Here is a 26,327-nt window from a genome sequence, read left to right on the forward strand (position 1 = left end):
TTCCAGATTTTCCACTTAAGACTATACGTCTAGACAATGCTGGTGAATTTACATCCCAAGCGTTTAATGAATATTGTATGTCCATGGGGGTGAGTGTGGAACATCCTGTGGCACATGTCCATACACAGAACGGATTAGCTGAATCCTTCATTAAACGAATACAACTAATCGCTCAACCATTGCTAATGAGGTCGAAGCTTCCTGTGTTGGCTTGGGGACATGCAGTATTACATGCAGCAGAGCTTATATGCATCAGGCCATCTAGTGAACATAAATATTCACCATCCCAATTATTAACGGGTCATGAGCCAGACATATCTCATCTCAAAACATTCGAGTGTGCCGTTTATGTACCTATTGCTCCACCACAGAGAACTAAGATGGGACCTCAAAGGAGGATGGGAATATATGTTGGATATGAGTCTCCTACCATTATTAAGTATCTTGAGCCAACTACAGGTGATTTATTTAAGGCCAGATACGCGGACTGTCAATTTATAGAATCTGATTTTCCTAATGTTGGGTGGAGAGACAAACAAGCTGGTTAAAGAAATATCATGGAATCAAAACATCCTTAAATTGGCAAGATCCTCGGACTCTAGCATGTGATACAGAGGTCCAAAAGATTATACATTTGCAAAAGCTAGCTATTCAATTGCCAGATTCCTTTGCTGACCCAAAGAGAGTAACAAAATCGTACATACCAGCTTGTAATGCACCAGTACGTATTGATGTTCAAAAGGGACACAATAATCAAGTTGCTATAGAGTCTAAGGTACGTTTGAAACGTGGTAGACCATTAGGTTCCAAAGATAAGAACCCTCGGAAATCTAAGAAAGGTGCAAAACAAACCGAGGTTAAGGAAATTATAGACATGGCCGCGGCAAATCCTAAGGTACCAAATGAGGTTTGGGACGCTGAACCTCAAGGACCTGAAGGTATTGATATTAATGAGATCTCAATCAATTATATCATGTCTGGAATACAATGGAACCGTAAAGATGTCGACATCGATGAAATATTTGCATATAAGGTAGCACTTGAAATAAATGAGGACCATGAACCCACATCTATATAAGAGTGCACTCAAAGTAATTATTGGTTAAAATGGAAAGAAGCCATTGACGTGGAGTAGAACTCTTTAAAGAAGAGGAACGTGTTTTGTCCGATCTTAAGGACACCATTCGATATAAAGCCAGTTGGACATAAATGAGAATAATGAAATCGTGAGATATAAGGCATGGCTTGTAGCACAAGGATTCTCACAAAGACCAGAAATAGATGATGAGGAGACATACTCCCTTGTGATTGATACAACGACTTTTAGATTTTTAATAAGTCTGGCTATAAGAGAAAAACTGGATTTGCGGTTAATGGTTGTTGTAACCGCATACTTATATGGTCCACTGGATAATGAAATTTATATGAGATTACGAGAGGGTATTGAGCTCAAAGATAATAGTGGTTCTCGAGAACAATACTGCATAAGGCTAAACAAATCCCTTTATGGACTGAAACCAAGTAGGCGAATGTGGTACAATAGACTAAGTGAGGATCTAGCCAAGGAAGGCTATAAGAATGACCCAATCAGTCCATGTATTTTTATAAAGAAGTTTGCAAACAAAGGGTTCGTGATCATAGCAGTATATGTGGATGATTTGAATATCCTAGGAACCTCTGGGGAAATCGCCCAAACAGTAGAATATCTAAAGAAAGAATTTGAAATGAAAGACCTAGGTAAAACTAAATTCTGTTTGGGATTGCAGCTTGAGTACATAAATGATGGAATCCTTGGGCATCAAATGGCATATACAGAAAAGGTACTCAAGAGATTTAATATGGATCATGCTCACCCATTGACCAGCCCAATGGTGGTGAGAAGTCTTGAACTGGATAAAGATCCGTTCGGTCCAAAGAAGGACGATGAAGAAGTTATCGGTCCTGAAGTGCCATACCTCAGTACTATAGGAGCGTTAATGTTCTTGGCTAGCCACACTAGACCAGACATATGCTTTGCCGTGAACCTCCTAGCAAGATTTAGTTCTTGTCCAACCCAAAGGCACTAGAACGGTATTAAACATGTACTGCGTTACCTACAAGGAACGACAGATTTGGGTTTGTTTTATACTAACTATAACAAAGAAGGTTTAGTTGGTTTTGCTGATGCAGGTTACTTATCCGATCCACACAATTCAAAGTCTCAAACCGGGTATGTATTTACACACGATGGTACAACGATCTCATGGCGTTCTATGAAGCAAAGTATTGTGGCCACTTCATCTAATCATGCGGAGATCTTAGCAATTCATGAAGCCAGTCGTGAGTGTGTTTGGTTGAGGTCAATGACTCAACATATCAGGACAGATTGTGGGATGGTCGACGATAAGGAAGCAACGGTTATATACGAAGACAATACGGCCTGCATCGCACAGCTCAAGGAAGGTTACGTCAAGGGAGATCGAACAAAGCATATCCTACCCAAGTTCTTCTTCACACATGAAATACAAAAGGCCGGAGAAGCTCAAGTGGTACAAGTTCAATCCTGCGACAACTCAGCCGATCTCTTCACCAAATCATTGCCGACATCAACATTCAAGAAGCTCACGCACGATTGGAATGCGGAGAGTTAAGGGCTTAGAGTGATGCTTGGAACAGAGGGAGCAATGCGTGCTGTACTTTTTTTCTTTCACCACGGTTTTGTCCCACTGGGTTTTCCTGGTAAGGTTTTAATGAGGCAGCGCCCCCAAGCGTATTACACTGATCCTTTAGCATCGGCACGGTTATGTCATCCAAGGGGGAGTGTTGTAAAACACTTGGAGTGGATCTTCCATAACCGGCCTATACATTGTCCATGCCATGAAGCTCATCGGTCAAGACCATAAGGCCCATCGGCCATAAGCTTTAGTCTAAGTCGGTTTAAGTGTTTCCTAATATGTTTAGGAGTTAGTTGTGATAAGGTTTTACCTTTTACTATATATATGTAACCTCTATTCGATTCTATCAATAAGAATAAGAGAATTTCCACCTTCGAGTTCTCTAGTTTCATAACAAACTACTATGTGTTAGGCCTTATAATTTGAATGGGCCTCATTCTCGTCAAAACCTTGAAACTATATAGAAGTAGAGTTGTGAGCACCCCTTTCTCCCATCAGCCGATGTGGGATGAAAACTTGCATTATGACTTTTTAACTAAGATTTAACCCGCGGTACACCGCGGGACAATATTTTTAATTTTAAAAATTTAAAATTTATATTGTAGTTATTTGTTATTTTATTATTATTTTATTAATTTTAAAAATATAAAATTTTACAAGCATTTGATATAAGTATTCAAAGTATAGGATTTTTGTAGTGTTTTCAAGGTTTTAACCCGTGTAGTATATGTATAGTCTAGTAATACATTTATCTCCTTGTACACATCTAAAAGTCTTAAAAAAAACAATTCCACTTAACTCCCTATATGGGATTAATGCCAACATGTCTCACCAAAATCAAAATAAGTTTTTGAGTAAAAAAAAATACTCAAAATAAGTTTTTTTAGTTTATAATTTTCCATGTCAATATATACAGTTTATGATAATTAAAAGAATTTTAATTTTTGGGTAATTCCTCAAAAAATAAAAAATAAAACAAATTATATGGGGGGTTTTCAACATATTTAATGTGACATTTTATAATTGGATTTTCGGTTTAAGAAATTTATTAATGTTAATATAATTATGGATATTGTAAACTTTTGTTATGGAAAATATGTTGTATATCATTTAAATTTGAGAGATTCTACCATCCATAAAAATAGTTTTGGAGATTTAGTGGGTTAAAATTTTAATGGGTAAAGTTGTTTTTTGGAAAAATCGGAATGTATAGATGTTGTTAAGATTTTATGGCAATAAATGTAACAAATGTTGGTCAATTTAAGAAAGTTTAGTAGGTGGGCAATAAATATAACAAATGTTGGTCAATTTAAGAATGTTCAGATTAAATAGATATTGAACATTAATAGGTGGGACTTGAGAGTAGCAGTGTCGGGATATGTGATGAGATGGTGGAGGAGGACCATCATCGTGGGACTCATCATGGTTGCTTGCGATCCAAAATAGAACCAAAGCGACGACAAATCCTAAAACCTGAAAAATCAAACTCAAACTCAGTCTCAGATTCTCACACCAAAACTCAAACTCAATCTCATATTCACGCACCAAATCTCTATTATGTTCTGAAGTTTCAAAATCTTAAATCTCCATAGATATCAAAACCAGTTTTCCGTCGTAATTCGTAAATCAATTTCGGACATGGGGTACACAAAACCAACTTAATAGTACATGGTATGCACATATACAAAATTTGTCAATTGTAGGTTAATTTACATACTAATTTTTGCAAATCCAATTATTAATTTGTTCTTCTTTTTAGTCAATACACACTTTTTATGATTATTTGAAATTCTTATAAAAGCTTGGTTAGTACAATATGATAAACATGTAACTTTATATCGATATTAACAATATATTCTAAAAAAATAGGTTTTGAATCATTGCATTATAATACAAAATAAAATTTAGTATTTACTTCAAATATTTATGTTTAATTTAGTATTTACTTCAAATAGGTTATGAATTTTGTTGAATATTGTAAATGAGATCGATGTAAATCTCATAGAGATAAGGTCTAGTGAAGATTGATGTATATATAAGGGTAGCTCAATCTAATGAATAACACAAGTCAGTTTAAACCAATTCTCTTCTTAACCTTACATTGATGTATATCTATCCATCCATGTGTATATATGGGTAGCTCAACCTAATGAATAACACAAGTCAGTTTAAACCAATTCTCTTCTTAACCTTACATATTGGCAATATTTGGAGAAGATTTCTATGTTTTAGTAAACAATTTACCGTTTTTAGTTTTTTTCTAATTTCTATGATGAAACATGAAAGACAATTAAAAAGAAATACAAAACTTACACTATGTAAACTAAAACATAAACTTTGATTGAGAAAGGTATTTCAAGAAAAGAGAATAAGGTTTACAGCACTATCGACTAATCAAACTCCAAAATCTAAGCTTATATTATCAAACCGGATCCGGTTAAGATGGATTTGACCAGCTACTGGCTATTATGACCACTGTACATTCGCTTGAGGAGTGAGGACACATCCAAAGTGATTCAGCTGTTCATCATCTGCAAATCAATCAAGAGATGACTCAGAAGTGTGAGCTAAAAGATCTTCGATTTGTGTATCAACATTTGTAAGTTTTGCTCATGGTAAGAAGATGCATGTGTTGGAAATGAATTGAACCTGTCAACAGGAATTTACCACAGAACCCTCTTAAATCAAATCAATAGATCCACAAAAATATAAACAGACTAGTGATGCTAAGGGTGTTTGTAAACCTAGACAGGTTTAGAAGAGAGATTATATATACCATATGTTCTGACCACTAATACATATAAGAGGAATCTTTGCTAGAAGATCTGGAGTGTAAGGCTGCCATATAACCTACATCCACAACATATAAGAAAATCACAAGTCGCATCAGTGATCTTTTGATGAATTATTCAGGGGATTATGTAAAGTAAAGAAGTTTGCCTGATTATCTACCTAAATTATGAAAACTAGTATTACAATACAATTTTGGATATCCCATCACTGCACACTATCATAGCTATAACGGCTAAGAGACCAGTGCTTGCACCGTAAGTGTTTCTAGTTAAAAGAATAGGTCACTGTAAGGATTTACAAAATAAATTCATTACTGAAAACATTAAGTCCTCGAATGCCAAAAAAGTTGTTTAAATTGTATCAACTCTCAACAAATGCTTATTTCGTCAGAATTAGGAGTTGGTCTGTAATTTTTCCTCTGCTTTCCTAAACACAACGATCAAAGCTCGGTCATCTAAACCATTGTTTTATACCTGCTCATCTTTCTGCTGGTCAAACTGGTCCCTGTAAAAGTCCAGTCCTCCGCGAGGATTCTCTTTATGACTCAGAGAAGCCCTCCACCTAGCTTTCAAGAAGTTTCATAAGCAAACCAAAATTGATATTAAACTTGTAAGAACAACAGAACATGATAAATTTAATTTACCTACAGCCTAATGGATCTGGTAGAGGACCACCTATGCCATCCATATAAGAAGCACCAACATGCAGTCTTCCCATGCCCACAACTGCAGCAGAACAAGAGGACCACAAATGGTAGAAACAGTCCTCTTACTTGCCCGACACAGCTCTCTGTAGAAAAGTGCTAAGGTAGCACTACCCCAGCTAAGCTTAGCCACTTCACCAAAGTCCCTTAGCAGAGGGAGAAACGTCAGAGCCACATCATGTTTAGACTTATCTCCGTATAGGAAACCACTCATCAAAGCTAATACAAAAGCCCTAGTGTGACACTTCACGGGGAGGAACCTGAAAATGTGAAGTAAGACTGAAAGATTTATAACGGAAAAAAGGAAAATAATTTCAACACCAGAAGGAAAACAAGAAACAAGAAATAGGGCTAACTAGTACAAACCTCATCTTCCCATATAGCAGCTGACCTATGCTCATGTTGCCACACCAATATAGATTGGTCAACTGGGCCAGGATCCAAATTAAAATTTAATAGTCTTTGCACCTCCATCTACATAATATATCACAGCACAACAATACAATGATCAAATGAGTATACAACATAAAGAAAACTCAACAATCATAGTTTCAATTGAAAACTTCTCTGACTTCTCTATTATTTTGACAGATTAAAGAGTCACAAGAAATGAAGTTTAGCTTCTTGAGTAGCTATTCTTCCGATCAATTTAGCAGCTCAATCCTGAAAGTACTAAGATCTTCTTCTTCATATGATATTTCAATGTTCTTAAGCTCGAATTATGAGTAGCAATAATTCAAAAATGAAAACTTCTAATTACGTTCCTAATATGAACACAAAAAAAACCCTAAACTGGTACGAAGACACGAAGACCAGAAACAAGAAGCATGAAACCACAAAAAACAATCCAAAACAATAAAAAGTTCCACACTTTCGAGAAAGGCACGGTTAACATAAACAAGTGTGTGTGCGGGTGCGCGTGATTAGAATCGAGAGAACGTACCAAAGAAAAGCGTCCGTGGAAAAAGAACCAGAGGAAGAAGAATGTAATAAGCAAAGAGAAGCGTTAAGCGGGACAGAGACAGAGAGCTTCCAGATTTTTAGCCTTTCTTCTCCCCTTCCCTTTAATAGAAGGATCTGTCCGAGGATCTAATCTTTTCAAGCAACGACGGCGTTTTAGTCATAAACTTATCCACGGGCCCGTTAACCATAGTCTCGGCCCATACGAAGCTAAACAAGACGACAACTTTTTGAGAGTAAAGGAATAAAAAAAGGATACAACAAACACTTGAGTCTCTAGGCATCGTGCTGCGTTGAAGTTTTCTCGAAACAGAAAAGAGTTGTTTTTATTTGAACTTTGAAGATTGTACAAGACACGTGGCGTGAACCCAATTCGCAAAGACGCCACGCGATGGTCTTTTGCATGCACCTCATTTGAACATCATCAAGTCTCTCTCTCTCTCTCTTTTTATTGACTTTGATCGCCGAACCTAACCAGCTTGTGAACTCCTATATAACCGATCATCAGCTCAATCTCCCCTTACTACTTCATCCATTAACATCAATACAAATATATAGTCATTTATATATATATATATCTAGATAAAAATGCCAGGGATCACACTAGGAGACACAGTGCCGAACCTAGAAGTGGAGACGACACATGGCAAGTTCAAGCTTCATGACCACTTCGCCGATTCTTGGACCGTTCTCTTCTCTCATCCCGGTATATACGTTTAATGTATATAGATTAGGCATGATTCAACTGGTTTAGTCCGGTTTATGATTTTTGTTACAATTCTTGAATTTTGTCGGCGGATATATAGGGGATTTCACGCCGGTATGTACCACGGAGCTCGGTGCGATGGCTAAATACGCTCATGAGTTCGAGAAGAGAGGCGTGAAGCTCCTTGGTTTGTCTTGTGACGACGTACAGTCCCACAAAGACTGGATCAAAGATATCGAAGCCTTTGCGGTATATATTATAAATATGCATGCATACCAAAACTAAATTAATCTTTGATCTAGTTAGCTATTTTTGGGTTGTGACTAATTTGTTACATATATGGAATATAGCTCGGAAGCAAGGTGAAGTACCCGATAATCGCAGACCCGAACAAAGAGATCATTCCTCAGCTTAACATGATTGATCCAATCGAGAACGGACCGTCTCGTGCCCTCCATATTGTTGGTCCTGACAGTAAGGTAATAATCTCATTCTCACATATTATTTGCATGTACGTATGATTATTGATTTTATGTTGGTTGATGTTTGGTTTGTGGGATATAGATAAAGTTGAGTTTCTTGTATCCCTCTACCACGGGACGTAACATGGACGAAGTACTGAGGGCTTTGGACTCGTTGTTGATGGCGTCGAAGCACAATAACAAGATCGCCACTCCGGTTAACTGGAAACCGCATGAACCAGTTGTGATTTCGCCTGCCGTGTCGGACGAAGAAGCCAAAAAGATGTTTCCAAAGGGTTTCAAGACCGCCGATCTTCCCTCAAAGAAAGGCTATCTGCGTCACACTGAGGTCTCTTGAAAGATATAAACAAAAGCCTAATAATAACGTAATACGGAGTATTGTGTGTAATATCAGGTTCTTTTTTACGTGTTTGACGAAAATAATTACGTTTTGTAACGTCTATGATGATGTGTTTGCACCTACTAGTTGTAACAGACCTTGGTATTAATAAAACAAAAATCTAGTTTGTTTTATGATAGTACGACGTTTTAGTACTGGTCGGACTGTTCGAAAACCGAATGTTCAATCTTCCATTTTGGTCAAGAATTAAACAAATCATATATTTGGAAATTGAATTGAGTTTATGAAAATGCTAATTACTGCACTTTCAATTTACATCCAAATTGAAATTTAATTCGAACTTAAAAGAGATAACCGATCTGTAACCGTATCAAACCGATATAGGATGAACCGAAATCTAAAACAAATAAAAGTGGAGACTATACGACGCCGTTTATATATTCTAAAGTTAATTTGCATATTCGCCGGTTGTTATACGATCGTTGTTGATTCATCGTCGTCGACGGCGACTACTTGTGTTGTTCTTCACGCTCCGATCGATCTTCACCAACTGATATTTATCGATTCGCCGATTCGGATCTCATCGATCAACTGTGAGTTTATTCTATTCGTCGTCGTTGTTTTGTTTGTTGGATCGATTTATTTACTTTAGAGGAAGGAACATCTCTATTTGGATCGATTTGTTGCCAATTTCTAATGGCTTTCTCATGGATTTATCGTGAAATCGGTGATTTTGTGTCTATGTTGTGTACTGTGTAGATAATTCAGTGATAAGCTTCCGAGGAACTATTATTATCTTCTTTTTTTACTTACATGATCAGCATTAGAGAATTTCAAATCTTGGAAGCTAACATAATTCTTTGGGATTTAGGTTTGAGTTCTTTCACGTTTGGCTTGATTAACTGTGGGAAGTTATATATTTTGTATAAGTTCGGATAGGATCTAATCATATCAGAAATTGGAACTTGTGTTTATGGTGTTACAAGTCGGATGAAATTTCTTAGCTGGTCATATTACTTAGGATTCAGGTTTCTCTAATCAATTGAGTTTCTTAACTGGGCAAGTCATTTTTGTTTATCCCAGTCAGAGGTCAGTGTCGTTGAGGTACAAATTGTATGATGGTTTTAGTTGATAAACTTCCTGAGCTGTTTCAGACTGTGATAGAATCTAGTTTGCCAATCTGTTTTTCCTGTGATGTTTAGAAACCATGCAAAGTGTCTTTGTCTTTGATGTTTTGTAATCTTAACTAACACAAAGATTACTAAAAGCGTCTTTGTGTTAGTGAACATATAGCACCGTGAAAAGTCATTCGCTTTGTTGAGACTCCATCTAGTAACTAATTATTGCTACGATCGATACTTTTTATGTGGTTTGAGTTTGTTTGTGATGTAATAGATTGCTCTTGATGGTTTTCTGCTGATCATGATATTTACGAAATTTTGAGTAGTTCACTGATTTACTAGTTCTTTTTTTGTTTATCCCAGTCAGAGGTCAGTGTTGTAGAGGTACAAATTGACGGCTGGATTTAGTAATGATGGTTTGAGTTGTATACACTTCCTGAGCTGTTTCAGACTGTACTAGTCTCTAGTTTGCCAATCTGTTTCCCTGTGATGTTTGGAAATCATGCGCGCCTTTTTGTGTTAGTTAAGCATTACACACTAAGGAACCATGAAAAGTTATTCGCTTTGTTGAGACAGTAACAACTCATTGCTACGATCGATACTTTTCATGTGGTTTGAGTTTGTGATGTAATAGATTGCTCTTGGGGGCTGTGTGTTGATCATGATAATTACGAAATGTTGAGTAGTTCACTAAATTATTAGTTCTATTTTAGTAGGCTTCCTGAGTGATTTATTTTACATGCTCTACAACTTTTAGGAGAATGTTGTGATCATATCTGTATTTCTTTTTGCTGCTATACCTAAAAGTCTTTCACATAATCTTTTACTTCAAGGACAAATGAAGCATATAGTAAAGATCTTGAGCCTCCTGGTGGCAATCTCTGCCTTCTGGATTGGTCTTTTGCAGGCTACGATTATTCCTCGAAGCCACACTTGGTTGGTGAGTAACATACAATTTTGTCCTTTTTAATTTCTTGTTATTTTGAAATTAGGATTGTGTTTGATTTGGTAATGTTGCCGTACAGCTACCGATCTACTTTGTTGTTTCCTTCGGATGTTATGGTCTATTAATGGTTGGAGTCGGGCTAATGCAATTTCCTACATGCCCCCAAGAAGCAGTTCTGTTGCAGAAGGTACTTATGAGTCAAGCTGTTTGCCAAATTTGGTCTTGGTCTTATTTTCGTTCTGCTGAATTTGGGTTTATAATTAGAGTCCAGCGTTATTTATTGTTGGCATCGTTTATCTTGTTGCTAATTTAGTATCTTTTGTCTATTTCATTGGTTGCAGGATATCACAGAGGCCAAAGAATTCTTCAAGCACAAAGGGGTCGATGTTGGATCGGACTGACACAAAAGGCTTATAACGACCAACATTCAGAAATAGTTTTTGTTATAGACAAAAGACCTTAAATGTACTGTTTGGATATTTGATGTTAAACAGTGTTTTTGAAGGATAAGTAAAACGCAAAAGCTTATGCATCCAAACTCCTATCGCAATAGTATAACAATTTTAATACTTTCTGTTTTAATCATTTTTTCTTGTCTAATGTTAATGGATGGTGCCAAAAAACCAAGCAAAGTGATTAAACCAAAATAGCTTAGTGGTGAAGAGACTATCTTCTATTTGAAACATTGTTACACCTGCAAACACCTTTGTGTTCTACGTTTAAGAGATAGAATCTGATGCGAGGAGAAAAATAAACGACAGGGGGAGAAAATAGGGCTTGTTTATCTCTTCTTCTTGCCACCTTTGCCTGACTTTGAAGAAGTTCCAGAGGTTGAAGTTGTGGCCTGAGGTTCCTGCTTCTTCGCTTTCTGAGATTCCTGCTTCTTCACTCTCTCTGGATGTCTCGGTACCAACTCTGCAATTTTCTGCATCAGTTGCTTTCCTGCAAATATAAATCAACACGAGCACATCATATGTCTGTAGGAAACAACTTGCAGGTAGACCCTTTAAGTGCAATGTTTAGCTATAATTACTCATTCTGTATGTTAGAAAAGTCCAGCTATTTGGATGCAACAATGTCAATACATATACAAACACAAACATATCATAGGTCTTGCAATTAGCCAAAAAGTGCTTAAAATAAACTTTTTCTATCTAGCTTAATTCTGCAGCTGAATCTGCCGTGATCATATGCAAAAATACCAACCTAAGAAATTCAAATTATAACAAATGAACTGACAAAGAATGAAAAACATAATCAGATAAACTTAGCATAATGTGATATTCCAGTAACAATAACAATATCATAACAAACATAAACGTCTAAAAATTAAGACTATTTGCAGATGATCTATATGCACATAATGTATAACAACTTGTTTATCCATACGAGATTCTGGTAAGAATGATTCTGAGCATAAATGACGATTTCAGGGATCACTGACACAGCTTCCAGATCACAAAGGTCGAAATTGGTGATGATACGGCAAATTTGAAGAACGATGAAGAAGTTTGAATCAGGGTGATATGATGAGATAAAAAAAGCAGACACAAATAATAGCAGACCACAAAACAATGTCCGAAAGTTCATAATAAGAGACCAAAGTTGAAACCCAACTCCTATTTAGATAATAAGCAGGCTGGTATCAGGAACCATTCACAGGAAGGTTAGATACATCCATACATGTGTCACAAGGAGATCTTAACAACAAAACAAGAGCAAGCAAAGAAAATAAAGCAGATTTCATGTTGGTGCTTTCTAGGTCCATGAAAACTGGTTTCTGGTTTCTAGTCAGATACACAAAACTGCAAGCTCTATTCAATTTATCACTGGGATAAACACTATAAGAAAACACAAAAGACAAATGTTCAACGGCGAGTGGAGATCTGAGGTCTTACTTGAAGTAATGGCTGGATTGAGTAAAGTCCCATCCTCTCTTTTCAACTGCACTCTGACTCTACCTACTTGCATGAAATCACGCGGGTACGCTTTGTCAATCTGAAATACCGTAAGACCTCTAATCAAAAAACGACACGACATTATCACATTAATCTAATAGGATGGAGAGGATTACCTCGACAGCACTAGGGAGTTTCAAATGCTTGCAACAATCACTAATCTCAATGCAATTAGGACTCTCACATGCTTGACTCACACTGATTCTTCTCCCCTCAGCTACAGTTTTCTTTGAGTTAATATAGACTGGATACACCACTACCCATTTCTTGATGTTGAGCGCTCCACTATCCATCTACACAGATAAAGAAAAAAACGAACTTTAAACCTTTAAAGTATCCATCAAGAAGAAACAGAACCAAATAGATCAATTCAACTTTCAAAACCCAAAAACTAGAGGCCAATCTTAATTACAGCCATTAACAAGGCCAATCTGTTCATCATGGCCACTGTAAGAGAAAGGTTTACGATGCAACCACAAACATTATCGTCAACTGCTCTCAATGAAATCTGAAATTAACAGTTGAAAAAACTAGAAACCCACGACCTAATACGCGATTAATCACATAGAAATCACACAGATCTGTTTCGATTTCCCAGGGAATTGTCAAGTATCGAGACCCCAAATCGTATACATGCGAAAGAAGGAAGACAACTATTTTTCTTCTCCACGAAAGATCAATTGATGCTTAATTTAACAAAAAGAAAAATAGAAGAAAAAAACGAACCAGTGATCAGAATCGTCAAATCCAGGAAATCAAGCTTTTGAAGTGAGAGATTGCTCTCGGATCAGAAAAAATCGTATAGCCGGAGAAGAGCAACGAAGGAGACGACGAGGAGAAGTAGAAGATTTTACGTTCGTTTTACCCTTGGAATTATTTTGACTTACTTAATACCGTATTTAACCGTAAACAACCGGATTAAACCGAAAACAATTGAAATTGATTTTTGGTTCGCTTATTATTTCTCATAAGAAGAGAGGACCAGACTTTTTCTCTCTTTCTCGGACTTCAGAGACGATGGAGACTGAATACGACCAAGTTCTTCGCTCCGTTGCTCAGGTGAACATCGCCGACCAGACCGGAGATTCCGGCGATGTTAGCTGTGACGGAGACGGTGTAAAAGTATTGTGCTTCACTGAAGTTTTCGATGATGTCACTATCCAGTTCCAGATCATCCGTCTCGCGAAACAGGTTCCCGCCAGTAACTTAGCTTTGTTCTTTTAATAACCTAATTCTCCCGCCTTCGATCTTCATCAGAACGAAAGCTTAATTTGGGAATTTTGTGTAGATTTATGTATGGCTTGGTTGTAACTCCGCCAAATTTGGGAATTTGTACGCAGCCGCTTCAACACGACCGGTGAGATTCTAAAAATTTGCAATTTTCATGGCAATCAGGGTTTTAAGTGTTCTGAAATTGGGATTTTTTTTGTTTTGTTTCTATGGCAGAGCAATACCGTGAGTGTTACTTCAGTACTTGGTGGATCAACTGATAACACTGGATCTGGCATTGCGCGTAGATTAGGTTAGGAGAATCTTTATGATTGCAATTTCAAATCCATCTCTTTCTTGTTTCTACAGTTATAAATTCTCTGTTTTTTGTGTCTGTGTGTTCTCTAGTGTTGAAGACTGGACTCAATATAATACTGGCTTGCAACATCCCTAAGAACAATCCCTTGCTCGAGGTTTGTTCTTTCGCTTTTGCTTTTGTCTTATAGAAATGAGAAAGAAACAAGCTTTATTTAGATAATACTCGTTTGTGTTGTGTTGTGTTGTGTAGGCAAAAGCTGAGAAAGTGTTGATCAGAAAGCTGATTGATCTTGGTTACACAATGCCAAAACCTGTAAGAGCAACATAGCCAGTTTAGCTGTTTCTTGAGTTTTGTTTCTCCTCTTTGTGTCCTGCGGAAAATTAGTGAATGATGCTAACATATTTAAGATCGAGTGGCATGAATGACTGTTCTTAACGTTATATCTTCTCCATATTCAGAGAGTTGGTTCCTTTTTTACATGGCTTGCAAATGTGTTTGTTTTCTTCTCCTCTTGTTTGTCAATTTGGCCTGTTGTTTCGTCATCCAAATTCGGAAGCTATGTGGTGATGCATTATTTGCATGCTTGATCTTTTTCTGTTCTGCTATAAAGGCAAATCGTTAGGACATGCCAAAGTGTGTAACTCTACTGTATGATGGAACCATTCCTCTTTCCCTCTATATTTGTCACTTGCAGACCTGTATTGATAAGGTTTAACATAAAATTGATGTGTGTGTATGTTGACACTTGTAGACAAACAAATCACTTATTCATCATCCATTGTGAATTTATTGTGAATTCACAGTCTTTGGCTCTACCCCATGAATATCCCAGTGTATTTGAGTAATCCAGATCAGGGTTAGCCAAACCGGAATTTCGAAATTTGGTTCGGATTTTTAGATGCACCTAATTAGTGAATAAGTCGGATTACGGTTTCTCGGTTTGGTTTGGTTTGGTTTGGCTTGGCTATTAACCCGAAAACTAAATTGGACAGGAATAAACCAAAATTATAAACCCTAAAGCAATGTTCATCATTGAGAGATTCGAGACCCATACGTACAGACAGACCCTAAAGCAAGTTGACTGTGCTTATCCCGAATCTCCGACCAGGAAACGGCAAAACTCCGACGACCCTTTATCATTAAAACGGTTAAAACTTTTGATCTTCGTAAACTACGTCGTCTCGTGGTATTAGTTTAATATCCACAAAACGACGTCATTTTCTACATAACAGAGACGATAGCTCCGTTGCTCGTTGCGGTGAATCTTGGTTTTTTTCCTGGTTAGATAATTTCTTTGTATCTTCTTTCCTTGGATTCTTTGATTCCTCCAGATTTAATCACAGTTCCAGTTCTATTACATACAGTCTCAAAACCATACCTTTCTTGTTGGTCTCTGTGACTCTTAATCTCGTATGTTCATTGTTCATTGCTTAAAGGCTTTCTGTTCAAAGCACAAATATTGTTTTCTTTTCGATCCCTGAGAGCATAATGTGATTAGTTTTACTCCTAACAGTTCTCTGTTACATGTGTTGTATTTGTCTAGCTTCGATTTTGGTAGACATATATATTAAGAACATTGGGAGTAAAAAAAAAAGAGTTTGGTTTCTTTGGAATGGATATGCCAAACAGACCATCCTCTATTTAGCGCTAATAAAAGCTTTTTGAATCTTTGCTAATCAGGTTTTGTTACCTACGCACTCTGGTGAAGCCGAGTCTAAAGTTATGACACCAGTAGAAGAGGACAATTGTGAGGATTCTCATATTTATATGGGCTTTGCTCTGCACCAGGTAATAACACTAGTATTGGTTCTGTAATACTGCAAAAGTTTGTTTCTTTTAGAGTTATGGTGGTTGATTTCCCTTGATTGCAGGCTAAACTTGCTCTGGAGGCTCTTGAAGTTCCCGTGGGGTCTCTTATTTTTGCCTTTGCTTCATCCCAATATTTGTTTCTTACAAATATCATCAATGGTCAAGTCATATAAGAGAACTAATGCTTCTTTTCATTATTCTTTTTTTTTCTTTCTCTTTTTCTGGTTTGTGTGGATCAGATGTGTTATTCTTGAGGATGGTAAGGTCATTGCTTCAGGGAGAAACCGAACAAATGAGACACGCAATGTAATCATTCAAACTTTCAAAAGTAACTAAGCTTGAAATTTCTATATGTTCTAGTTATAAGCTAGTTTCGTCAGTTATATATATTAGATAGTCTATCTTTCACTATCTCTCACTGGCTTAATTTATTTATTGAGTAATACAAGAAACATATGATTGTTACCGTTACAATTTTGTTTGAACAGGCCACAAGACATGCAGAGATGGAAGCAATTGATCAACTTGTCGGACAATGGCAGAAAAATGGACTCTCACCTTCACAAGTCGCTGAGAAATTCTCGAAATGCACTCTTTACGTAACATGCGAACCTTGCATAATGTGTGCATCGGCCTTATCGTTTCTTGGTATGAATTCCTTAAGCTGAATTTAGACATTTCTTGTTTTGTTTTGTTTCGTTTCTGATGAGAAAATGATATGATCTGCTCTTAACTGAAGGTATAAAAGAAGTGTATTATGGATGTGCAAATGATAAATTTGGGGGATGTGGTTCCATTTTGTCGCTTCACTTAGGCAGTTCTCAGCCGTCAGATATTCTGTAGGTTCTACGATCATACTACAGTCTTATAAAGAGATGCTTTATTAATTGAATTCTGTTGTTTATAGGGAAGAAGCTCAAGCAGGCAAAGGGTACAAGTGCAGAGGAGGAATAATGGCAGAAGAAGCTGTCTCTCTTTTCAAGTGTTTCTATGAGCAAGGAAATCCCAATGGTAACCAGTCTCATCGTTACTTATAAGTCTATTTCTTATGAAACATCTCCATAAGTTTTTTTTTTTGGTTTTTTTTGTATTACTTTTTCCGTTGTAGCCCCAAAACCACACCGCCCGGTAGTTCAAAGAGAGAGGACTTGAGGTTAACATGTTGCAGATATTGTCGTTCATAGGACACTGCGTTGAAGGTTGCTCTACAGAACATTCCCCATTTTTGCTTTCAGTCCCATATACCATTTACTTTTTGTTTGATTGTTTGTAAGTTATCAATGATTCTCCTTATGTTTTTGCTACTTTTTGCACATGAAACAATAAGAGATACAATTTTCAAAATCGAGTAAATGCATTTCCTCATAATTCGAAAATTTCAACTTACATCTAGTGTGTGTATTCTATACAATTTGTACAGTTCATATGTTTAGACAGTTGAGAATGTCTATACAGAGATAGTTGTAACTTGATTGCACTCTCTAGAGGTTAATTAAAAACTCTGGTTCTCTAATTATATCTGCGAATAGATTTTGGACAGACTATGTAAACAAATGCCAACCGCATCTGCTAAAAACAGTAAACAATCAATCATCATGGTCGCTTCACGGCTTCACGTACTAGTGAGAAACAATTAAACACCAAAAAGAAAACCCGAACAATGACTGTTCCAAGCCGCATCAAATAGTAGCAGAAAGAGAACCGTATGTTAGACCAAAATATCAAGACATTGTCTATCACACAAAAAGTATAGTACGGTGCACCATCCTTATCATCAAAGAGGTAAGACTTATCACCAAAGAGGTAGAATTTTCCTTCGACTCCAAAGCTTTTGCGTTCAGCTACACGTTCATTGCGTATCTCCGCGCTAGGGCTAGTTACAGAGCTCCAAGTTTGAGTATTTGGATCAAAACGCTCTAACCTAGTTCATAGAATTGTGGTCTTGGCAACCAACTGTGGAGGAGGAGGAGCTCCGGTCCACAAGCATGCTTGGAGTCTGGTTCCACGTATTTGACTTACAATCCAAGAAAGAGACTCTAGAAGAGGAGGGCACATCCCCACCAATTTTGTAGATATTTGAACCAACAGAGATGATTCGATGAATGCAATTACAGAGGAGGTGAATTGGGAGATGATCAGATTGGGATTGGGACCAAAAGATTGCCACTTGAATTTTTCTTCTTCTTCAATCGGTCAGCTGTACGACAGAGAGTGTAGCAGCGAGGGCTTGAATTGTTATCAGAATCCTTTAGAAATTCTTCTTCTTCTTCAATCGATCAATTTAGAAATTGTTATCAACATCCTTTTCATTTAATCTTAATTGGCCTCGAAACCTATATTATAAAATTTTTAGGTTTAAAATAAAGAGGCTTGGGTCACACGGTTCATTGATTGATCGTATATGGCTTCCGACTATATTTTAAGTTAGGTTGGCTCCCCAGATCGATCCGGCTTCCGACTACATTTTATGTATTAAGTTACCACAAGATGTGTGTCTGGTCAACAAACTTAAGGAAAATGAATAAATTGTGACTTAGGATGTGCTCGGTGGGGATATCTAGATGAAACAATCAATCATGCACCTTTTGATTGTCCACCAGTGCGGCAGAATTGGGCATAATCACAGATCCATTCGGCACCAAGGGTTCTCCGATCCCATCAGGATCACTATACGGAAATATGAATTATTTACGCTAATCTCCGTGGAAGTTTTATTTCTGTACGTATATACATAGGTGAAAGTTCTCGTAAAGACTATTTCATCTATTCTCGAACCTAAGGTTGAACGGAATCTCGTGTTCTTATAGGATAAATCAACTAAAGTTCCCTCTTGTTTAAAAAGGCAAAGAGACAAAATTCTAGTGTTTTTGATGATTTGTGTGTCCTTCACAAAATAATTATGTATAGTGAAATTCCATTTTTCCTATGATTGATGATGACAACTATATTTTATAATGTACTAAATCTATAATGTTGCATCAAATAAACAGAAAGTTCCAATGGTTCATCATATAAAGCAAAGATTGTAACAAATGGTAGGTTACAATGATTCACTTAAATATATATTAGTAACTAAATATATATATATTTTTTTTGTGAAAAGCTATCATAAAGAGGTAATTACTAAAATATATTTTGGTAGCTTTTCATAAATTTACCAAACAAACCTAAAATTTGCAATGATTTATCAAATTAGGTAAAAGTTGTAAGTTGTAACAATATAGATATATCAAAAATTAAAATGGTTAAACTTAACAATTGTAACAATTTGTTTAATATATTTTAACAATTAAAATAGAAAATTATAATTAATGAAAAATTATTATAGAAATATGCAACTGTAATAAATATTTTTTAGAGATTTTTATTATTATATAGATTTGACTTTTGTATTCATAATAACTTTTGTATCTAATTTATAAAATATGATGGTGTTTCCTCTATAAAGAAGCTATGTAACTAATGAAATGACTTTTGTCACATGTAGTTTAAAAATATATATGTAATTAAATGCATATCTAAAGTATTTGGTAAATTTAATTACCAAAAAAAATAATCAAGTAATGATAAATAAATCAAGATAAATATAGCATTATCTTATAGTAAAAAAATTACAATTATAACTAAATATAAAAAATGTTAATGATGATATATTTCTTCTAAACATGTCATTTGAGTATTTAATGCTAGATATCTTATTCTACTGTATATATATACACGTAGAAAATAATCAAGTATATGCAAAAAATACCAGGTCTAATAAAAGAAGAGAAAATATGTCAGAATTGCCAGAACGTCCAGAGGAACGAGAATGCAGCACCTATCTTGTAACAGGAAACTGTAATCTGGGAAAAAACTGCAAATACCATCACCCCAAGAATATAACCCCGATAGAGCCTGGACTGGCTCTCAACGACAATGGCTTACCGTTAAGACCTAATCAAGCGGTTTGCCCGGATTTCAGTCGCTTTGGCCTTTGCAAATCCGGTCCAACTTGTAAGTTCGACCATTCAACCTAACCATCATCATCCTCATCCTCATGTTGCAAATGATGAAAATGAAACTGATATTCCCTATCTTCCAATCCATTTATTCTAAATAAGATTATAGTATATATATGCATATATATATATATATTTATGTGTTTTATTCACCATTTGTAATAATAATATATGAAAGAATGTAAGAATCAAGTTTGATCACCATGGTATAAAAAGTGTTCATTTCATGTAACAAGATTGGACTTTTTGTTTCGATTTAGTCCAACCAAATAGAGGCCTAATCAAGTTTGATCACCATGGTTATCAAAAATGTTCTTTTCATGTAACAAGATTGGACTTTTTGTTTCGATTTAATCCAACCAAACAAAGGCCTAATCAAGTTAATAGGCTCCAATGGATCCATAATGAATGCCTTGAAAATAAACCAGAAAAGAGGATCTTACCTTATTTTACTAACATTGATTACTTACGAGATTAAACAAGGATCACAAAAACAAACACTCTGATGCCAAACTAGTTATACAAATGCAATTTATGAAAATGATGAGGTTAAATGCTAATCTTAACTTTATCAACCCTCTCATATCATGATCTTGGGGGTAGACACTTTAGACACTTCCTTGGCTGTGTCACCTGGAAGAAGGAACATAAATAAAACCAATTAGTGAACACACAGCTAAACTCCAAAGGCGACTTCTTGATCATATCCATTTCCCTTCCCCGTTAAGCTCTAATACATATCGATATTAACCCCGTTCTGTCTTTGTAATTGATACAAGCATAGATGTCTCTTTATCCAAACCCACAAAGGTAGCCTAGTTCGTATTTGCATATCCAATAAAAAAGTACATGATTATAAAATTGTGATCCCTGATTACACATTATCAACACTAGTAGTAGTTCATAGTCTGTTTCTGTTCAACAAGTGACATGTAATGTAATACACAAACATCTAAGAGAACAATTCTAAAGAAAGTGTTAGTTACCTGACTGAGTGGTTGCTGTTACTTGAATTTACTTGTGGAGTAGAGTAACTTGAATTTACATTTTCTGATATAGTATTGACTTTACTTGTGGAATTGATTTTTCCACAATTCTGTTGTTTTTTTGTGTGTGTGTGTGTGTGTGTGTTTATATTGATTACTGCGACTCTAAATGTTCCCTAGAAATGAATTATTGTTAAAGATATTGTGTGTTGTCGCAGGAAACCCCTAAACTAAGCGAAGACAGAGTGAAGCAATGCGTCGATGCAAGACTACTTGGAGACTATCCTCCCAAAGCTGTTGCCAAGGTATTACTCAAAATGGCTTTCCTCTCATTTTTTTATAAGAACATAAAAGTTTCAACTTCCTCCCAAAGCTGTGAAGGAAGAGGAACCAAATTTTGTTTGTTTATTGTAAATTATTATTTCAAGAAGTTCATTTCTAAATTCTGATACCATATTTTTATTATTTAGATGATGTTTTGCCACAGGTCTTAGATATGATTATAGGAAGAGAGGGATGGAACAATATTATCGGATGTGATGATGGATGGAGCTAAGTAGGATGAGTTTTTAGCAGTGTTTGAACATAAGGAAAATGTAGCTAAGCTTGAACCAGAGGATCTTGTAGCTGAGGAACCATTTCTTATATCTGAAGGACAAATGACTATAGCAAAAGCTAAGAAGATAAGGAATGCATTTCATGGGCTAATTCAAAAGCTTATGGCCAAAGGAAGCATGAGAAAATCTATTGGGGATGATACTTATCAAGTCCAGCCCACTTTGAGCCTAATACAAGCCTAAGAAAGCCCAAAANTACGTCGCAAATTACGACTCTTTTGTCACTTTCTAACCACATAATAGAGACAGAATACAGGTCGCAAAAGTTCAGTACAAACGCAAACTTCAACATTTACCACGTTTTTTGCCGACATCACTGACCGACCTTTTTGCGACGCCTTTGCAACTACAAACAAAACCGTCGCAAACTACGACTGGTTTATCANTTTGGCTTTGTTACCAAGTTTCATATCCCTATATAAACACATGTAATCTCATTTGAAAATCATCAATCAATTTTCCTTATCATTCTATGAGTCTATCTCTTTGTTTTTTGTCTATAACACTTCAATGTTTGTTGGTGTGTAATAACCAAGCAATAGCCTCCTCTTGCTGGACTAGTGTGTCATATCTGGCAGCGNACTTCCACATTTCCCACGTTTTTTACCGACATCATTGACCGACTGATTTGTGACTACAAANCTCTTGCTGGACTAGTGTGTCATATCTGGCAGCGATTGGAGTTGAGAAAATCAGCAGCCTTCCTCAACTGCTGTGCGACCCCTCAATCCATTAAATCTCCCTCGTTGCACCTTGCACCTTAGCGAGTTTCTATCATTTCTAATCCGGCTAATTCAAGAGCTTATGGCCAAAGAGAGCATGGGAAAATCTATTGGGGATGATACTTATCAAGTCCAGCCCACTTTGAGCCTAATACAAGCTAAGAAAGCCCAAAACAATCATTTTATTTTGTGGTCAAAGAGGGGTGACGAAAATGAAGTTCAAGTCACCTTGGGAAGGACACTTTGGGAAGAAAAACATCAGAATTGGGTCTTTACTCAACTATCTATATTTATTTCCTTTTAGTTTCAAGAATAATTAATACTTGGCTTTGTTACCAAGTTTTCTATCCCTATATAAACACATGTAATCTCATTTGGGAATCATCAGTCAATTTTCCTTTTCATTTTATGAGTCTATCTGTTTTTTCTGTTTCTAGAACACTTCTTTGTTTCTTAGTGTGTAATATCAAAGCAACAGCCTCCTCTTGCTGGACTAGTGTGTCATATCTAGCAGCGATTGGAGTTGGGAATATCATCAGCCTTCCGCAACTGCTGTGCGGCCCCTCAATCCATTAAATCTCCTTCGTTTCACCTTGAACATTGGCGAGTTTCTATCATTTCTAATTCGGCTGAGTGATCCTCAACTTTGGGCGTATCATTATGTTGTTCGTGTTGGTTGCCACCGTTTGTGAACACAGAGACTCTCGTTGTGCATAACATGTGCCTTAACGTGTCACGTCTTCACCAGAGGGCAAACCGGTGTTGTTGAGAAGGTATCAGCTACCCCTTAACTCTCGTGTATGTTGTTGTGTTAGGTAAGTTGTTGAATTGTGAGTTTGGTGGTCATGTGAAGAGGATCGTATTTTCTTGGTTGCGTTGGTTTGTTTATTGGATTGAACTTTAGGACCGGTTATTAAAGTGTTTATGTAATCTTGAAGAGGTGAGTCATTGACGTGTAGCGTTGATGGTTTCTCCGGTTGGTTTAGTTTTGTATTCCATCAAATCAGGGTCACGCCAATAATTGTGGTTGATATGGTACAGTGTCACTGAGTTATGGTTGTACATATTGCTATCGGAAAGTGAGGAAAGAGGAAAGAGAGAGAGAGAGAGAGGAGAGAGAAGTGACGTTTCAGAGATGCTGGGAACCATTGATGGATTTGGTTGGTCATTTCGTGGCTGTGGGTAGCTCTGTTAGTGGTGGGAGGACAGAGTTGGAGTGAACAGAGGTGAAGAAGAGAAAGAAAGTGAAGGAAGGTTGGAGATAAAGGCAGTCTGAAGTAGTCGACTTTGGAAGCTCGCTGGCGCTGTATCTGACATTTTCCGGGAGTCAGATGATATTGGCGTAATATACATCAAGCCAAGAGTCGATAGAAGTTAAGGAAGCATCATTTAGAGTTAATCTTAAATAGTTATGTGCGTTGCTTCCTGGCCAAGTAATTGCTGAAAACTGTGAAATATGGGTTAAGTATGAACCCTAGAAACTGTTCCGAGATGGTTCTTTCTACGCGTCGTTTGGAGAAGAAAAACTAGTTTGATCGATACAAAAAGTGGAGATATTCTTCATAGTACATGCTCCTTATCCAACGGTGGAGTTGCGATTTCAACGGTTATTTTGTGAATTATTCGAGTTTTTATATGGAGCTTTTGTATGGATTTAATTGTGTTAAGTTGTGTTGTTGGTTGAACCAATGAGCTCGGTTTGATCTGAAATCTCTGTAAGCTTATGGAGCAAGGTCATGGTGCTTGTAGGACCAAGTTAAAGCTAGGACGGTGAATTGATGGGTTTATCAGAGAAGCGTTTCGTGGCTGGACGGAATAAAGTATTCCAGCCTACCTCTCTTGTTACTCAGTCGTTAGGGATGGTTGGTTGGGAGACTCGGTAACTAGATGATGTGGGGTTGGGAATTACGTGAATAAGCAAAGCTTGCTCGGACGGTGGAGTCAAGTGTTTTTCCAGTAGGATGCCGAATGACTCTGATACGTGTTTGGGGAGCTGAAGTACGTTTGTATGATTGTGTCTTGTGGATGCGGAGCATGGGTTAGTTGGATCTGCCTATATTGGTGGAAGTTTTTGTAAGAAGTTATTTTTACGCCGGTTGACTCGTCGGAATTATGGGGTTCCGGCGAGATTGTTTTCCATGGAACCTGGCTAAGGGGTTGGAATCCGGGTGAGGTTGTTTCAAGGTTATTTCTGTACAAGTTAATTAAATTACACAATTTACAATCACATTATAAATGAATCCATGTATGAAAATAACAGATCAAAATTAGACAAATACCTTGAAAGTCAAACCCATGCCATGTCCATTTTACACCAATACTACCCAAGCTCCGACACCAATTATACGTACAATTGTGATAAAAACTTTAATGATCAGATACTCACATACACCACATCAACAACAAAATGACAAACCAAAAAAGCTAGAAATAATATAGTACACAAATAAAATCAAGGTACGACCGAACAAGAAGCTTGAATCTAGTTTCTGCAAACAGAACACGACATGAAGTATCATTACAACAACTTCAAGTACACATAATAAGATAATCGATTCAACTCAGATAAACATCATAAAGTATCAAATATTACATTCGACCGAAGATTAACTGCATTCTTCCTGTGAGAAACAATAGACGATTCAGATCTACCTTACATGAGTTATAGTATAGCATTTTAAATTAACAAACAGCCAACCATATATTTTACCTTCTGAGTCACTTTCGACCTCACCAGTATGTTTTGGATCAACAACGAAACTGACAATCGCGATCTACAGGGATTGTGACTAACAGAAAATGAGAATGAGATTGAGAAGAAAGAGATAAGAATGAAAATGAAAGAACATAGAAACAAATTGGATCGAAAGTGAAAAACAGTTTGAAATTCTGAGATGGTTTCGGCGGAGTTTCAGAGAGAGAAAAAAAGAGAAGAATGAGAGAAGTGGCGACTGAAGACCTAGTTTCATTCTTTACTTCTTTTTTCTCTGTCTTTTATATATTTTTTATTTATTTAATAAAAATTTTGGTGGCAATGCAATTTTCATTTTCTTGGTTTCCCCGACAATAGTGTTTTCACTTTAGACTATGCAATCATATAACCAAAATCTAAGCACCAGATCGAAATGTATTCCTGCACATCCTACTATAGTGTTTCAAATTATGGAAACGCTATGTTACTTTTTAAAAAATTCAACTATAGCAAAACCAAAAAATCCGCTATTAAATACTGCTATTAAAACCATCATTTCATGTAGTGTAAATCAAATGTTGCAGTGTTGGGATACAATGATTCATTGAATATATATTAGTAACTAAATATTGATTTTTTTTAATGAAAAGCTATCATAAAGAAAGGTAATTACTAAAATATATTTTGCTAGCTTTTGATAAATTTACCAAACAAACCTAAAGTTTGCAATGATTTATTAAATTAGGTAAAAGTTGTAACGGTATATATATACCAAAAATTAATTAAAATGGTTAATTAAACAGTTGTAACAATTTGTTTAATATATTTTAACAATTAAAACAGAAAATTATAATTAATGAAAATTATTATAAAAAGATAATAATTATTTTTTAGAGATTGTAATTATTATACAGAATTGACTTTCGTATGCATAATAACTTCTGTATCTAATTTATAAAATATGATGGTGTATCCTCTCTGAAAAAGCTTTATAACTCATGAAATATAATGACTAATGTCACATATAGTTAAAAAAGTATTATATAATTGAATGCATATATCTATTGGTAAATCTAATCACTAAAAAAAAACTATTACAATTATAACTATNGATACAATGATTCATTGAATATATATTAGTAACTAAATATTGATTTTTTTTAATGAAAAGCTATCATAAAGAAAGGTAATTACTAAAATATATTTTGCTAGCTTTTGATAAATTTACCAAACAAACCTAAAGTTTGCAATGATTTATCAAATTAGGTAAAAGTTGTAACGGTATATATATACCAAAAATTAATTAAAA

At 36.0% G+C, this 26,327-nt stretch overlaps 6 protein-coding genes across 9 annotated transcripts in view; 4 read left to right on the forward strand and 2 right to left on the reverse strand.

Moving 5' to 3' along the window:
• The window catches only part of LOC104758107 (serine/threonine-protein phosphatase 7 long form homolog), a 26,539-nt gene extending 19,327 nt beyond the window's left edge, over positions 1–7,212 (reverse strand). Inside the window, exons 1-5 of one of the 2 annotated variants that reach the window (XM_010480922.2) lie at positions 7,094–7,212; positions 6,517–6,624; positions 6,091–6,410; positions 5,921–6,008; positions 5,436–5,504 (exon numbers count right to left, since the gene is read on the reverse strand). In XM_010480922.2, the coding sequence (XP_010479224.1) occupies positions 5,436–5,504; positions 5,921–6,008; positions 6,091–6,164 (231 nt within the window). In that variant the 5' untranslated portion in view covers positions 6,165–6,410; positions 6,517–6,624; positions 7,094–7,212. Of the gene's footprint in view, positions 1–5,435; positions 5,505–5,920; positions 6,009–6,090; positions 6,411–6,516; positions 6,625–7,093 lie in introns of those variants that run through there. The other variant, XM_019239597.1, reaches the window with a different exon arrangement.
• LOC104758108 (1-Cys peroxiredoxin PER1-like) lies at positions 7,585–8,816 on the forward strand. The gene is made up of 4 exons (XM_010480924.2): positions 7,585–7,816; positions 7,917–8,065; positions 8,167–8,295; positions 8,381–8,816. The coding sequence occupies exons 1-4, from the start codon at positions 7,699–7,701 to the stop codon at positions 8,633–8,635; spliced, it is 651 nt and encodes a 216-aa protein (XP_010479226.1). The 5' UTR covers positions 7,585–7,698; the 3' UTR covers positions 8,636–8,816.
• LOC104758109 (dolichol-phosphate mannosyltransferase subunit 3-like) lies at positions 9,082–11,274 on the forward strand. Its single transcript, XM_010480925.2, has 4 exons — positions 9,082–9,231; positions 10,593–10,699; positions 10,785–10,892; positions 11,047–11,274. Exons 2-4 carry the CDS (start codon positions 10,598–10,600, stop codon positions 11,104–11,106), a joined length of 270 nt encoding a protein of 89 aa, XP_010479227.1. The 5' UTR covers positions 9,082–9,231; positions 10,593–10,597; the 3' UTR covers positions 11,107–11,274.
• Positions 11,342–13,526, reverse strand: LOC104758110 (signal recognition particle 19 kDa protein-like). Its single transcript, XM_010480926.2, has 4 exons — positions 13,390–13,526; positions 12,780–12,956; positions 12,604–12,703; positions 11,342–11,647 (listed from the first exon to the last, which is right to left on the reverse strand). The coding sequence occupies exons 2-4, from the start codon at positions 12,954–12,956 to the stop codon at positions 11,487–11,489; spliced, it is 438 nt and encodes a 145-aa protein (XP_010479228.1). The 5' UTR covers positions 13,390–13,526; the 3' UTR covers positions 11,342–11,486.
• LOC104758111 (tRNA-specific adenosine deaminase 2) lies at positions 13,652–17,368 on the forward strand. 3 transcript variants are annotated; one of them, XM_019238696.1, is made up of 12 exons: positions 13,652–13,854; positions 13,952–14,020; positions 14,110–14,185; positions 14,281–14,345; positions 14,441–14,503; positions 15,872–15,979; positions 16,063–16,100; positions 16,240–16,306; positions 16,489–16,648; positions 16,740–16,839; positions 16,908–17,011; positions 17,109–17,344. In XM_019238696.1, exons 1-12 carry the CDS (start codon positions 13,681–13,683, stop codon positions 17,150–17,152), a joined length of 1,068 nt encoding a protein of 355 aa, XP_019094241.1. In that variant the 5' UTR covers positions 13,652–13,680; the 3' UTR covers positions 17,153–17,344. The 3 variants fall into 3 exon arrangements, with proteins under 3 accessions (XP_019094241.1, XP_010479229.1, XP_010479230.1); XM_010480927.2 differs by lacking the exons at positions 13,652–13,854; positions 13,952–14,020; positions 14,110–14,185; positions 14,281–14,345; positions 14,441–14,503 and adding an exon at positions 15,216–15,471 and having other exon boundaries at positions 17,109–17,365; XM_010480928.1 differs by lacking the exons at positions 13,652–13,854; positions 13,952–14,020; positions 14,110–14,185; positions 14,281–14,345; positions 14,441–14,503 and adding an exon at positions 15,478–15,601 and having other exon boundaries at positions 17,109–17,368.
• On the forward strand, positions 19,757–20,254 carry LOC104758113 (zinc finger CCCH domain-containing protein 13-like). The gene has a single exon (XM_010480930.2). The coding sequence runs from the start codon at positions 19,777–19,779 to the stop codon at positions 20,017–20,019; it is 243 nt and encodes an 80-aa protein (XP_010479232.1). The 5' UTR covers positions 19,757–19,776; the 3' UTR covers positions 20,020–20,254.

The sequence above is a fragment of the Camelina sativa genome, chromosome 17, assembly GCF_000633955.1.
Source record: "Camelina sativa cultivar DH55 chromosome 17, Cs, whole genome shotgun sequence".
Classification (NCBI taxonomy): domain Eukaryota; kingdom Viridiplantae; phylum Streptophyta; class Magnoliopsida; order Brassicales; family Brassicaceae; genus Camelina; species Camelina sativa.